Raw genomic sequence first — 13,698 nt, 5'->3', positions numbered from 1 at the left:
TATTTTTAACCGGAATGGGCCTTAATAATTTATGGCACTGGACTTCATTCTTTTTCACAAACTTTTCGCTAATAAATAATGTTGATGCACCGCAATCTACCAGTGCCTTCACATCTGCTTGTCGGTTCTTTCCCTTCAACGTGATCGGAATGTAGAAATGTTCAGATTTGGATTTAATATATACTTCTGATACATCTGAAAATGTAGATAGGATAGAGAAATGATTGTTCGGGTCTAAGTTCGCAGACTTTGACTTCGACCCCTCTAAAAACCCTTGCCTTCCTTGGAGCTGACCCAAGCTTTGAACCAACTCGGAATAGGATCTTCTTCTTTTGGCACTGTAGTAGCCTTCACCTGCACTTTTGGTGCGACTGCATCTTTGCAGTTTCTAGCCATATGGCCTTCGCCTCCACAGTGGTAGCATTTGAAGGATCCAGTCCTTCCTTGAGGTTTTGGAGCACCTCGCTGCTTGTTGGCGTCGACGTCCATGGCGTCGCTTTCCCTGCTTGGACCAGGTTTGTATTCAGGGGTCCTGGGGCCTTGTTTAGGGGTCCACCAGGTCGTCTTCTTCTTGTCTGCGTCCAGCTCTTCGAAGTTGCGTCCGATTTGGATTGCATGTTCCACCAGTTTCTTCATGGTGTTTTTGTCCTCGTAATGGACATGAGCAAGTTGGATTTTGACGCGGTCTTGAAGTCCCAACCTGAACTTCTGACGTTGGTCGTAGTCGGAAAAGAAGGTGTGTGCAGCCTTTTGTTTGAAAGCGGCTGCATACTCTGGAACCGAGGAGGATCCTTGTCTAAGGGATTCTAGTTCCCTGATTGCTTTTCCTTTGCGATCTTCTTGCCCCCACATGGCTTCTAAGTCTTCCAGGAATTTCTCCACGGTCAACTTTTCGTCTCCGGTCTTTCCAAGTTTGGTGATGTAAGGTTGCGCCCATTTGGCTGCAGTACCTTTCATGTAGGAGAGCATTACTCCAATCCTTTGGCCTTCTTGGATGTTGGGCCATTGCGCAGTGTATAGCGCTACTTGGGATATCCAGACCATGAGTTCTATGGAGTCTTTTTCTCCTGTGAAGTCCTGGGGTTTGGAGTATTTGATGGAAGGGGAAGAGTTCGATGAAAGTAGGCTAGCTCCTGCCGAGCCGAACGATGGTTGTTGAGACTGTATTTTCACAGTCTCGTCTTCTTGCATTTCTAGGCGTATGCCCAGAAGTCTGTTTGCTTCTTCTAGAGCTAAATTTTTGGCTTCTAGTTCCGCAATTCTGACTCTGAAGCTGTCCGCTTGATTTGCAAGTGACATATGAATGTACTCGACAATTTCTTGTGGAGTAGATGGTAATACCACCGGTGTAGGTTGTACAGGAGAATTTGGTAATTCAGACATAGTGCCAGTTGTGTTCTGGAACCCGATTCATTGATGTCTGTTTGAAGAGCTGCTCGTAAGGGCTCTTCCAAAAGGGAATGATGATGAAAAAGGAAAAGTTATGTAAACGGAAAACTGAAGCGGTCCCCGATATCTGATCGGATCTACCACGTACTTCAGGATCGAAGGGTTCTTTAATCAACCCAACCGATGCTTCCCTAATACTAACTAAAAGGATACATAAACTATACTCGATCGAGTGGGAAAAACTAGGGACAATGCAATCTCCGTTCTGAGGGTACAAGCCTAGGACAAGTTATCACTCTTCCAGCCGAAGCTTACAAGTGCGAGTCTCACTAGGGTATGTCTCTAAATCCTCGTAGGTCGAAAGCACGGTTTGTCGTCTAGACAGTTCCGCTATTGACTCGAAATGAATGCCTACGTGCGTATGAAGAAAGGGATAGGTAAAATGAAACTATAGTAACATTGAGCAGGCAGGGTTTTGGGCCAGCACTCAAAGTTGCAGTGACACGCCTAATGTCGTGAACACCTCCGTATACTGGCGGCTGCGGTAAGACAGGGCCTGGTATAGGACTACTAACTACAAAAGATGATAGGTAGGAAAGTGCGCTCAAATGAGCAAAGGGATGAAATCAAAAAATGTCGCGGCGGTTTAAGCCGGGCAAAAGTATAACGGCTTTGTTTCAGCTGATGGTGTGAAGATGACTTCCAACACGACCAGGCGAAAGAAAGAGAGATGCGAGAGTGTAACACGAGAGTCGGAGTCTCCTATAGTTCAAACCTAATGTCACAACCCAATAACGAATTAACGCTGGGCAGAGACTAGGACTCAAACAAAGAATAATCACGCAGAGGAAGTAGGCAGCAGGTATGTCTTGGTATTGCTCACTTGGAGATACAAGAGGTTTGAACTAAAGAACTACTGACTACGACGAGCTACCTATATACACATATTGAAACTGAGATCGAAACTGAGTATGAACTAACTAACCAATCAGAATAATTAAAGGTATCGTACGATTCTATATATAACTATGATGTCATAACATGTGCCGCAGCCGCAGTAAGACTCTGGAACATTCCAAGAGTGTCGCGAGGCATGACATCAACATCTTCGGCATTGTCCGATAGATCACGTGATTCTGGTAATTCTACAATAGACACAATAATAGGAACTTCTTCAACAGTAAACATATTCTTAGGAACAGGCGCTGTGACTGGGCGCTTAAAGGACTTAGAATTTAGGAACGAATAATGATTTGTATTTGGAACTCGTGACACAACAGCATCATGATGCACACATTGGACATTATTAAAAACATTTCCGATTGATACGTACAGAGGATAGTAATCGTTAGCACCTGTTGCCACTGAAACTGTCGTCTTGTTGCTTCCGAGTATAACCGGCACAAAGGTCGAGCCAGTTGTATCCGGATCTTTGGAAATGATATCCTACCGAAAATTGTAAGTGTGAATAGCCACATTAATCAAGGAAAGAGAACATACAGCTTGATCCCAAGCCCAGTCACCAGACATGAAGTCCTGCCATTGACGTGTATTGCCATCAGTTGAGAACTCGCGGTAGGGCCAGTAGTCCATCTCTGTTGCATAATCTGGGTTTGCCAGCATGTTCTGAATGACCTCATCGGGGTCTCAATACCAGACATTGTGAGATTGATCCATCCAGGATGGTACATTGTGTGCCGGTGTAGAGACTCATGCCTCTCATGGCCTGATATGGCAGTTTTCACTAGGGAGTACATAGCACGAACTGGTAGTGTCACTCTGTGCACTACCCACAGCTATCTCTATATGAGGCACAGCTTTCCCGTGCAACACATGCCATGCACACACACTTCCCGTGCTTCACAATGTATATGCGCGCGCGCTTTCCCATGCTTGATCGCCCTATAGCGCCAGCCATCTGGGAGCATCCATCCACTGTCCACCAAGCTCTCTAGTGTGTGTATTTCCGTTTCCCTTATTTGCATATCATTCCACCTTTATTTTTATCATGGACCCTTACTTATATATATCTTTACATACTAGACCTTACTCGGTAGCACTTTGGTAGCACTTCAGCTCCGCATGACAGTGCTTAGGTACCATATATAAGCGCCAGCATTACCTTACCACTTATATTACCTTACTTCACCTCTCACTTTACCTACTACTTACTACCTAGAAAGTCGCAGTATAAATCTATTCCTTTACATCTTGCAGCATCATATTATCACTTAAGCTTATTCTCTCATTTCCACATACCTGCGCGCACTTTCCCGCGCTTCGCACAGCACAGCGCGCATTCCTGCACCTTCATGCCTTGCGCGCACCTGCGCTTTCTTGTGCTTCGCTTCAGCGCCTACTTCTAGATCCTCACTGCACTCACTTCCCCTTTAGGGTCGAACACACTTGTCTTCTCAAGTATAGCAGACTAGGCAACGCATGACCTACAACATTTACAGATACAGTCAGGAGCCTCGTTCGCGCCTCGCAGTATTGTTGTTTCTACACCGGCTTCTCTCCCGTATACTGGACCTTGAAGGATTGCCATTTGACATCACTGTCACAACCCAATAACAAATTAACGCTGGGCATTAATTCGTTATTGGGTTGTGACAATCACCCACTGGTGTACTGTCAATGGTCTTATGTACATAAATCATGACAGTCCGCAAACAGCGGCTTGTTGTTGTGTTTCAGGAGGGTCGCAGCCCAAAGATCCAGTAAGATGTTGGTGTCTCCAGCGGACATTTGGTTGCGAGTGTACAGGAATTCTGCAGTCTTGAACTCAACACGATTCCAGTATGGAGTCCAGTCATCAGGCAATTTGCTTGGAGGTGGTGTTAGGGGTGCTCCATCTTCAAGTAATTGACCTGTTGTGTCACAAGGATGAGCTTGTATAGATACTTGTGTTAGTTGCAAGCAGTTGAAATAGCTTCGAGAAATGTACCATTTAGTTTTGGATGATAGTTGCGGTATAATCTATCACCTGGCCCCCAAAACTCTGCATCCAGATTGTCAGGATCATCCAGAGCCTGACTTGCGTCAAATAAATCTGTGGGGAAATTGTCATGACCTGCTGGGAAGTCATTGTGACCTGCGAGGAAATTGTTGTGCAGTTCTTCGGGCTCATCTTTGACTGTGGCAGTATGCAAGACCCTGGTGGGAGAAGCTGGTTGGAATATTGAGTGTGAAACATTCCAGTGCTTTTTACGCCCTGCCTGAGTCTTGAAGTGGCGTTCACAGTGCAGGTAACCATATGGAATCTGGAGGGCACTGTGGTCTCTGCGAATACCCATAAGAATCTTAGCTGTAGAAATTGAGAAAGAGGATAGTGACCAAAGCATAATCCTAAGTTCGATATGCTAAGTAACAAGGTTCGATTAGTGTGTCAATGCTTGTTTGGGGGGGGGCTTATGAGTTTTCAAACCCACTTTGCTATTTTCTCACTCCAGCAAAGTATTATCCTTCCCAAGTTGTAACCTCATTTCCTCAGTCATGTCTACCATAAATGCTCCCCGTCACACCTGCCCATCAAATGCAACCACCCGGCCTGGCCAGATAGTGCTCGATGCACAGGTCAAGAGGCGTACCAAGGCGCAAAAGAATGCTGATGACCTTGCCCTCAAGAAAGCAAAGGAAGCAAAGGAAGCACAGACCCAAAAGGGACTGGAGCGCCTGGCTGGTATGCAAAATGAGATGGAACAGGCGCAGGAGGAATTACTCACCAAAAAAACGGCTCCCATTTGGCCTAAGCCAAGGGCTCGTAAGGTGACAAAGCCTGTAGTAGGGAATGGTGATAATCATACTGGCAGCCTAATGGACGCTGATGAGGCAGACAGCCACCAGGAGGCTGTCAAGAACATGTGGGATGAAACTGCAGGAGCAAAGAAGAGGGTAATGAAGAAAGGTGGAAAGCCGTTGATAAGGGACACTATCAGTGACATGCAAGGCAAGATCAGCAAAGCATCATCAAAAGTGGAAGGTGATAACACCATGACACGTGTATCTGATGGGAAAGATGCACCAATGTGTCATATCCTGTATTCCGGACCTATGTCCGATAATATTCCCACGCCTCATCCGGACCTTCGGACACCTTATCCATGTCTCCAGTCCTCTACCCATCCGGATCCCTGCACCTCTGCACATCCACATCCACACATCCACATCCAGATCCCTTTACCTCCATACATCAGACCTCCATACCTCCACAGCTAGCCTGCTTCATTCATCCTTTGTCCTATCGCCCTAATGTCATATCCCATACATCCACACATCTCGTCCAGACCATATCCAATCTGGTCTGGTTCGATCCGATATACGATAAGCTACTTAATTCATTTCCTATGCATATAACGTTAACACAGCCTATCCGGTATTTCCTTGTTCCCAGTATCTCGGTTATACTTACTACCGGTATGCTTACTGATCCATTAACCTATGCTTCATTTCCAACTTGCGTTTGACAACTTTGCTTATGCTTCATACATAGCCTCGGACCTTTGCTTATTGATCTTTCCGATAGTCACTTAGTATATAAACTCTTGTATATGTCCTGTAGTTCCTCAGTCTGAATATCATATTAGTCCTCGCACTAGATCTCATTCTAAGTCCTCATATCAGTTCTAGTCTTCCAACTTAGTTGTTATCCATCTCAGGCCTAGGGAGTTTCTCCCTAGGCCGGAGCTCTGCTTATCCGATACTCTGCTCATCCACTCATCCGATCCTCCATAGTATCCGGAAGTTCATCCAGATCTTTCCTGTGGTCCTCTGGACCTATTCTGCTTTGGACTTTGTCCTTGCAGCCTTTCCTCTGTTTACTTCTACTCAGGACAAGTCCTAAGTAGCCATTATACATATCCGTATCAGGACGAAACCTCATCGTAATTTCCAGATGTTCCTCCGGAACTTTCACGCACTCATCCAGAAGTTACTTGCACCTGTCTGGAAAGTCCTTCCGAAGTTTCCCACGTCTTCGGACTTTCTTCGGACACCAATCTGAAATTAAGGGCACATACATACTCGGGTAAGGGGCACAGCGCACGAGCTGAAGCCAAGCCCCTCAGAATCAGTCCTACCCTTTGTGCATGGTCTTAACACAATGCCGCAGTAAGGCTTCCTTCTCTCACCATCCTTGATGTTGCTCCTCACTGAATCAACATTGTATTTCCTCAATCTTGCTTTAAGTATCAATGTGAGCACCCAGAAAATCGCTTTAGGTGGGTGGATGTCCAGCTGGGTTTCAAGTATCAAAAAATCAGAGTCAAGGTCGCGGCGGGCACCCACTGGCAGCACTTCAACTCGAGCGCCTCCAATAACAATTTTCTCACAAGGCACTGCCTCCACTACGGCAACTTCTGATCTACAGGTCCCAATTCGGAAGCCTGTGGTGAACGCTCAAATTCCAGATGCAGAAGTCCTTATCGGAAGCTTTGCAGATGACATTGACGATACATTGGAGCATGAGGCTACTATTGCACAAAGCAAAGGGAAATCCAAAGTAATCAGCCATCATTAATTATCAGTGTCAATATCCGCTAATTTGCTTCACAGGTTGCCTCCATCTTTGATGACAACTCGGACTTTGATGAGCCCATAGCTCCAGTAGCATATGAGTCAGATGATGATCTTGCAACTTCGTCCGTAGAATGCAAACAGTACTCACTTGAGCCTAAGGCTCCATTTACACAGGTGGACAACCCTCTCAAGCGGAAAGCTTGTGTGGATGAGCTCATAGATGACAATGAGGAGTCTATCATGTCCGAGTGGTCCATGGACATTGAAGGCCCGGATCTTGAAGATGCAATTGAGATTTCAGACGACGCTCCTGAGCCTGAACCTGTGGTAGTGAAGAAGGAGAAGGTTCAGTGCACAACATCTTCGGTAAGGACACAGAACTTACTAGTGTTCATTCTGACACTCATACAGACATCTGTATCTGTTGCAGCTTCTGTTGCTGACAACCAGCTGCCTGCTCAGAAAAAGGTCAAAGTTAAGCCATCCGCCGCACATGCCAACGGTCTCCTGCCATCAAACACCAGCTGAATGTGGATACTACGCCAGACCACATAAAACCTCATGGCACCTATTGCAATGTTGACTTACCTGCCACGATGCAGGTGGACCAATGCTGGATGAAGAAATATCTCCCCACTGTCATGTTGTGGGCTGGGAGTTACGACGATATCTGGAATATCCCAGATGAAGTCCTTCTCCTTCATGCCCAGCTGATTTTTAATGCGGTATACAAGGACCTCAACATTACCATCGTTCATGGTGGTGTGATACATTCCCTGGTAAGTCCATTATCTTCTGTTGAGCTTGACTAACTATAGTTGTAATTAGACTGCACAGCATATATCCAAATGGTGCAGCAATTTTGGCTCAACAGGCATAGTCATCATCCTGGACTTCTTGACACGAAACTCCAATTGTGATCCAGTTGAACTTGCCAAATCGTTGATTGCAGGTTATGCATTCTTGTTCGAGGACCCTGAAAACCCAAGTCCCCTCACGACATATTGTTCTCCCTTCATCTTACAGTTATTAGGCACAGCACATCTCAATGCCATCAATGGGTATGTGGAGGTTCCCAGACTTGATATGCATGCGCTCGCGACACGTGGGATGTTGGGTGTTATTGCCCTTTCTGCTGCAGCAGTAAGTTTCATTTTTAGACTGTTTAATTTGCACTTATTGTTTTTAGATCAAGCATGTCTTCAAATTGTTCACGGATAAGGATTTGGAAGTCAACTAAGTCTTGGCGTCTAGGTCGCGAGGTAAACTTGCCCTCAAGCTACCGAAAGTTCTCAATAAAACTACTGGGAAGATGACCAATGACCTGTTCTTATTTTCGGGGGCTCACTGGACTAAAGTCACTACCTCGTTCATTAAGTCTATCATGAGCAAGCCTGCTGGGTATGTAGAGACCACAGTAGAGATGGTGTGTGCTTGCAGTGCTGCCTTAAACAATGTGATGGACACACCACATGGCTCGCTTGATGATGAGGAGTCCGAGGACGATGAGCGTGCTATGCTTTGTAAGTGATTATCACTCAGGTTTTATCCCACTGACATTCATGACTACAGGATTTTTCTTTGCACAAATATTGCTGTCCTATGCTGAACTCTGAGTCCTTCTGCTATCATATTTTCTATCATTTGTGCTGCTGCCGTCACTGCTCAATTGTATGCCCCCTCTTTTTCCCGTAACCCCCAGCCAGTTCTTACTTTTCAGTCTCCTTAATTTTACGTTGCTGTCATGTATGCCCAATTTCAGGCTGCTTTATTTGCTTTTTTAAGTGAAATAAGTGTGAAATAAGCGAAAATTCAGAGATTGAGTGCGCTTAATTAAGTGGCGCGCACTTTTTCACTCAAATGACTTAATGGTCCTTTTCACGTAATTAAGTGACAAATTAAGTGAGAAAAGCAGCAGCCAGTTTTCCTGATGCATTCCTTAATGATAGCAGGAACATCACCTACAATATTTGATTACCAAGTGTCGTGATCCATTAAAATCTCGCAATCAACTCTAAGCAGTCTGTGCTAGTTGGCCTCAATCTGCTACCAGTATCTCCTGCCGACTGCTGTAATCGAGAACGGGTGCTCCCAGTAATGTTCCTAGTTCAAAGTTCATTTGATCAAACTCAAGTATGGCTGTTGTAACAAGGTTGATTGGTTGCTGTAGTGTTATTAGGTATGAACCACACAGTGTACATATGCTTGGTTTTTCATCAGTGAAACATTCCACTAGGTTCGAGTTGCTTGCATGGCAGCCAAGTATTTCCTATCAAAACCTGTTGGACATCAGACTGATAAGTATATCCAGCAATTCATCATCAAATAATAGAACAGGAACTTGAGCATAGCAAGAGTCAAGCTGATGATCACAGTTAACATTGTGCTCTCATCATGCCAAGTAATTCCTGTCAAAACCTACCTCATCCAGCACTTCGAGCCTCATTTTGCATTAATGGAATGGGGACTTGAGTTCATGATTAGAGTCGATGACATGTTCTCATACACCAGCTCTGAACACATTCTTAATCTCACATGATTCTCAGTCAAACATACCGCTTCCTCTTCCTTCCATCCCCATTGAATGGATTTGAATTACTCTGTTGATGCCATCACAGCTGCTAGGAGTCTCCAAGTCTTTACGGTAAATTTTCCTCTAGACAATGCAAACAGCCTCTGATGAAATCAATCACTTCTAGTTCATATACAGTATGTGTTTCTTCAATGATCAGCAAACTGTGTCTGCTAAGCGGCAATTCAGCATTGATGGCTACATTTTGAGTATGATCGTCCCCATCTTCTCACTCTTACATCCATCTTGGTCATTCGATTCCCATCTAGATATACGACAATGCCTGCTCAATGCATGAGGAGGTGACACAGATCATTCGCAAGATCCACTTCCTATCCTCACAATGCACCCTTTCAAGGGAATATTTTTGTTTTATTCCCGCTGGAACAGGGTGAAAATGTTGTATGTTGTGACACAATATGTGCCTTTCCTTCTCTTTTCTGCGCACTTGTATTGTACTAAGTCCTTAATTTCAACGAGTCTAAGATAACATATTGAAAGACTGTTACCAGTGAACTCCGTCCCAAATGAGACCTCCAACGTACTTTGGCTCTAGTGCTGCTGGAGTCCAGTTCAGTCTGGTTCTTGGGCCTCTAAATGCGAACCCTGAACCAGACCATCGGTCAGGTTCAGGCAGTGAGGGCAAACATCGAACTGGACCCTTGCGAACATGTTCGGAAGCATTTGGTTCGAGTTCAGAACATGTTTGAATGTCCAAATGCTATGTATAAATTCAAAAGAAATGCAGGAAATACATGAAAAATTCGACATAAATGAGTACAGTAACTACATGATATCCATGTCAGGGTATTCACAAGCAGCAGCAAACTCAGCTTAAGCCGTTGCAGATATGTGGCCTTGACGGTATCCGTTCTTCAACAACTGAAGTGCCTCAAACGTTGTTGGCAACAAACAGTTTCGCTGTGTGGTCCTAGTGATGCCGCCGCTCAAAAAAACTCATTCGGATGCAACAGCAGAGCCTTGAATGGCTAAGTAATCCTTAGCAATGCGTGAGATAGTAGGATATTGAATTGAATGATACTAAGGAATATTTATGTCAACTTGTAAGGAATAGGGATTCAAAAAAAAACACTCACGCCCCACCAAGCTACTATGTTCTCAATATCCTCTAGTGGGGAAGCCAGGTAGTCCTTGAGCTCTTGACGAGGCCTTCAGCTTGCAGTGTCACTCGCACCACGGGATTTGACAGTGTCACACATCCAACTGTGGCCATACGAGCCTTGGTGTGCAAGAGAGGAAGGAACCATGACAGCAGGCTCTGCATCCGGCAAGGAATTGTGATGATAGTATTTGTCGAAAACAATCTGCAGGCATCTCATGCCCTTGTCGAAGTTGTGGGGCTCCCATTTGCTCTTCGCATATGCAGTCTTATAGTTGGGGTCCAGCGCTAGATACAATATATTAGATAGGGCTTTACATTAATCAAAACATGTACCAAGACAAATGAAATAGACGTCAGTTTCATCGATCTCGTGGTACCACTTGCGAAGATTGTCAATGCCAGAGTCCATGGCAGTTGCAAAGTCAGCAAACTTTGAAGACCCAGCCATATTTTGCCAGGTTTGTTGGAGGAATTCAAGTACCGGGATCGCACGCCATACAGTGGGTTCGCGAGTTGCAGAGAATGATTGCTGCATATTTGCAGGCTCCTGGTAATGCAATAAGTTAATAAAAATTAAACTCGTCAATGAAGAAGCATGCACCTGAAGCATGTCATGCATCAACTCTAAGTTCTTCCATTCCTCAGCTGAGAGCTTGAATGTGCCATAGGACTTGCCCTGCAGGTTAGGAACTTTGTCACTATCATCTGCGAGCTGTATAAACCTATTCACACCCTGCCAATAGAGTTAGTAATTGTTTGTAGGGACAGTAGAGGTAAACTAACCTCATGCAACTTGAGGGTGCACTCCAACATGCCAAACAGTGAGGCCCATCGAGTGTAAATACATTTCAAAAGCTCGAGGTTGGGTTCATTGACCTCAGCACAACACTAGTGGAAGAAAGTATGGGCTTAGGGAGATTTCCGTACCTAAATAAACAGTTAGTCAAAGCAAGGCTAATCAGACAAGGCACAAACTTACCTGCCCAACAAATGCAAGGGCTTTGCCCACAGTATCGGCGACATCGTCAGTCACTTCATTGTTGTCATCTTCATTGGTCTTGTTCCTGATGAGAACACTTGCAGGGGTAGGCGCAACCTCTTCAATGAAATGTTTTGCGGCCAGATGTAGGGCATGCTCCATACAACTGAAAAGACCTTAGCATATAATAGAAAGTGATATAAATATAACCCTTACTGTACACGGTGCTCTCCTGCAACCCATTCCTTACCAGAAGGGTCAATAGCGAGTGCAACGGTCTGAATTGCCATGTCGTTATTGGTGGCATTGTCAGCTGTGAACCATCCAACCTTGGTGCGAAAGTCGTAGTTATTGATAGTTTCAATTAAAATCCTTCCAATATTGCTACCGCTATGGTTGCCATTGATGATCATGAATGCAAGCTGCTCTCTCTTCAACTCCCACTCCTGAGGCTTACCATCTTGGGAGTCAATATAATGCGCAGTGACAGAGAGGAAAGGCACACCAGGTTCAGACGTCCAGGAGTCGAAAGTGACAGAATTTTTGCTGTCAACATTCTTAAGTTTCTCTTTGACGTGTTGCATGGCAAGCTTGGCCCATTCGAGTATTCATTGCGAGTCTTCGTGCGATGGGGGATATCCTTATCCAACAGGGAGGGCTGAAGGTATTGAAGCAGGCGATGAAATGGACCCTTATCGATGAGTGTTAAGGTCGTACTCTCGTAAGATCGGATCCGAAGGACTTCGGCCTCAGCTCGTACGCTGTGCCCCTTTCCCAAGTACTGTCCCTTATTTCAAAGTACTAACGATAACGCGTCCGAAGGTCCGGACGGGTCTCGTAGTATATCCGGAAGTCTTCCGGATATCGGAAACGCGTATAAGGCTAATCCGGACGTATCCGAACTAGAAACTAACAGAGTAAAGACTACCCGAAGGTAGAGCCGAGGATATAGACTATCGGAATCTATCCGAAGTCTCGGAGAGTGACAAGAGTAAGGAGAACTCAAGTCCGGAGGACAGAAAGAGGACAAACTAAGATGATATTCGAACTGAGGTACTACAGGACATATACACGAGTTTATATACTATGAGGATAACGGAAGTATCAGTAAGCAAGGGTCCGAGGCTATGTACGAAGCATGTGCAAAGGTTATCAAACGCGAGTCGGAAATGAGACATAGGTTAACGGATCAGTAATCATACCGGTAATAAGCATAACCGAAACACCGGGAAGAGGAAATACCGAATAGGCTGTGTTTAACGTTATATGAAACAGGAAATGAATTAGAAAGCTTATCGTAAATCGGATCGGAAGCGGATCTATACATCGGACCGGACCGGATCTCAGGGTCCGAAGTCCGGAAGAGAAGCGTGAATATATGGGATATGACAGTATCCCCCCCTTAGGGCCGATCCCTAGAGGCACAAGAACCATCGATCCGGACCGGACGAGATTATCGCGAGATGATGGAGAAGCGTCTGAGTTCGGAATCGGACAGGTATACTCAAGGGCGGACGTCCCAGGATGATTCTTCCTTTCCCACTTTTTACTCTCTATAACGCTCTATCGAAAATGTCTGGCAACACCTCCGGATCTCAGAAGACTGCTAAGCAGAAACTGCTGGAGCTTCAACAGCAACTAGCGGACGCTGAAGCTGCGGCTCGGAAGGAGGAGGAGGAGATTCGGAAGCGTCAGGAGGCGGAGCGGAAGCGTGAAGAGGAACGGAAGATTCAGGAGGATCTTAAGAGGATTCGAGAGTCCGAAATTCGGGTGGAGGCAGAAAACAAACGGCGCAGGGAGATAGTAGAGGAAATGGTGAGTTTCGGATGGTTATGATGGCTTTGCCTGACGGATGAAAAGTCTCGTGCCATTTCCGCTGACAAGGACGGATCCTGCAAGCGTTGCAGCGACAGAGGCCGGACTTGCCTCTGGACGGATGCGGAGAGCAATGCTCTGGTGAGTTAATCCGTGTTTTTTTTTTTCGGATCCGAGTGTTTTGACGTCCGGATAGGTCAAGTCTTGCGATATCTGCCGGAAGGACAAGGCTACGTGCCCCGGACGACCCGGAACTGTCAAGGTGCCCAAGGGCAAGAAGAGGAAGCATGCTGCCGGATCTCC

General features: G+C 45.4%; 2 protein-coding genes across 2 annotated transcripts; both read left to right on the top strand.

Annotated features, from left to right (window-relative positions):
• Positions 1-4,884: 4,884 nt before the first annotated feature.
• F5891DRAFT_1192511 (uncharacterized protein) lies at positions 4,885-5,607 on the top strand (the record flags this gene model as incomplete). The annotated part of the gene is made up of 1 exon (XM_041367617.1): positions 4,885-5,607. The coding sequence occupies one exon, from the start codon at positions 4,885-4,887 to the stop codon at positions 5,605-5,607; it is 723 nt and encodes a 240-aa protein (XP_041222428.1).
• Positions 5,608-7,490: 1,883 nt separating this feature from the next.
• F5891DRAFT_913141 (uncharacterized protein) lies at positions 7,491-7,992 on the top strand (the record flags this gene model as incomplete). The annotated part of the gene is made up of 2 exons (XM_041373657.1): positions 7,491-7,685; positions 7,735-7,992. Coding segments are annotated over 2 exons (453 nt in total), but the record flags the coding sequence as incomplete, so codon positions are not given.
• Between the last annotated feature and the right edge of the window lie 5,706 nt (positions 7,993-13,698).

The sequence above is a fragment of the Suillus fuscotomentosus genome, assembly GCF_016647785.1.
Source record: "Suillus fuscotomentosus strain FC203 chromosome Unknown F5891scaffold_51, whole genome shotgun sequence".
Lineage (NCBI taxonomy): Eukaryota > Fungi > Basidiomycota > Agaricomycetes > Boletales > Suillaceae > Suillus > Suillus fuscotomentosus.
Note: the sequence above shows the minus strand (reverse complement) of the source record. Positions and strands in the feature narration are given on the sequence as shown.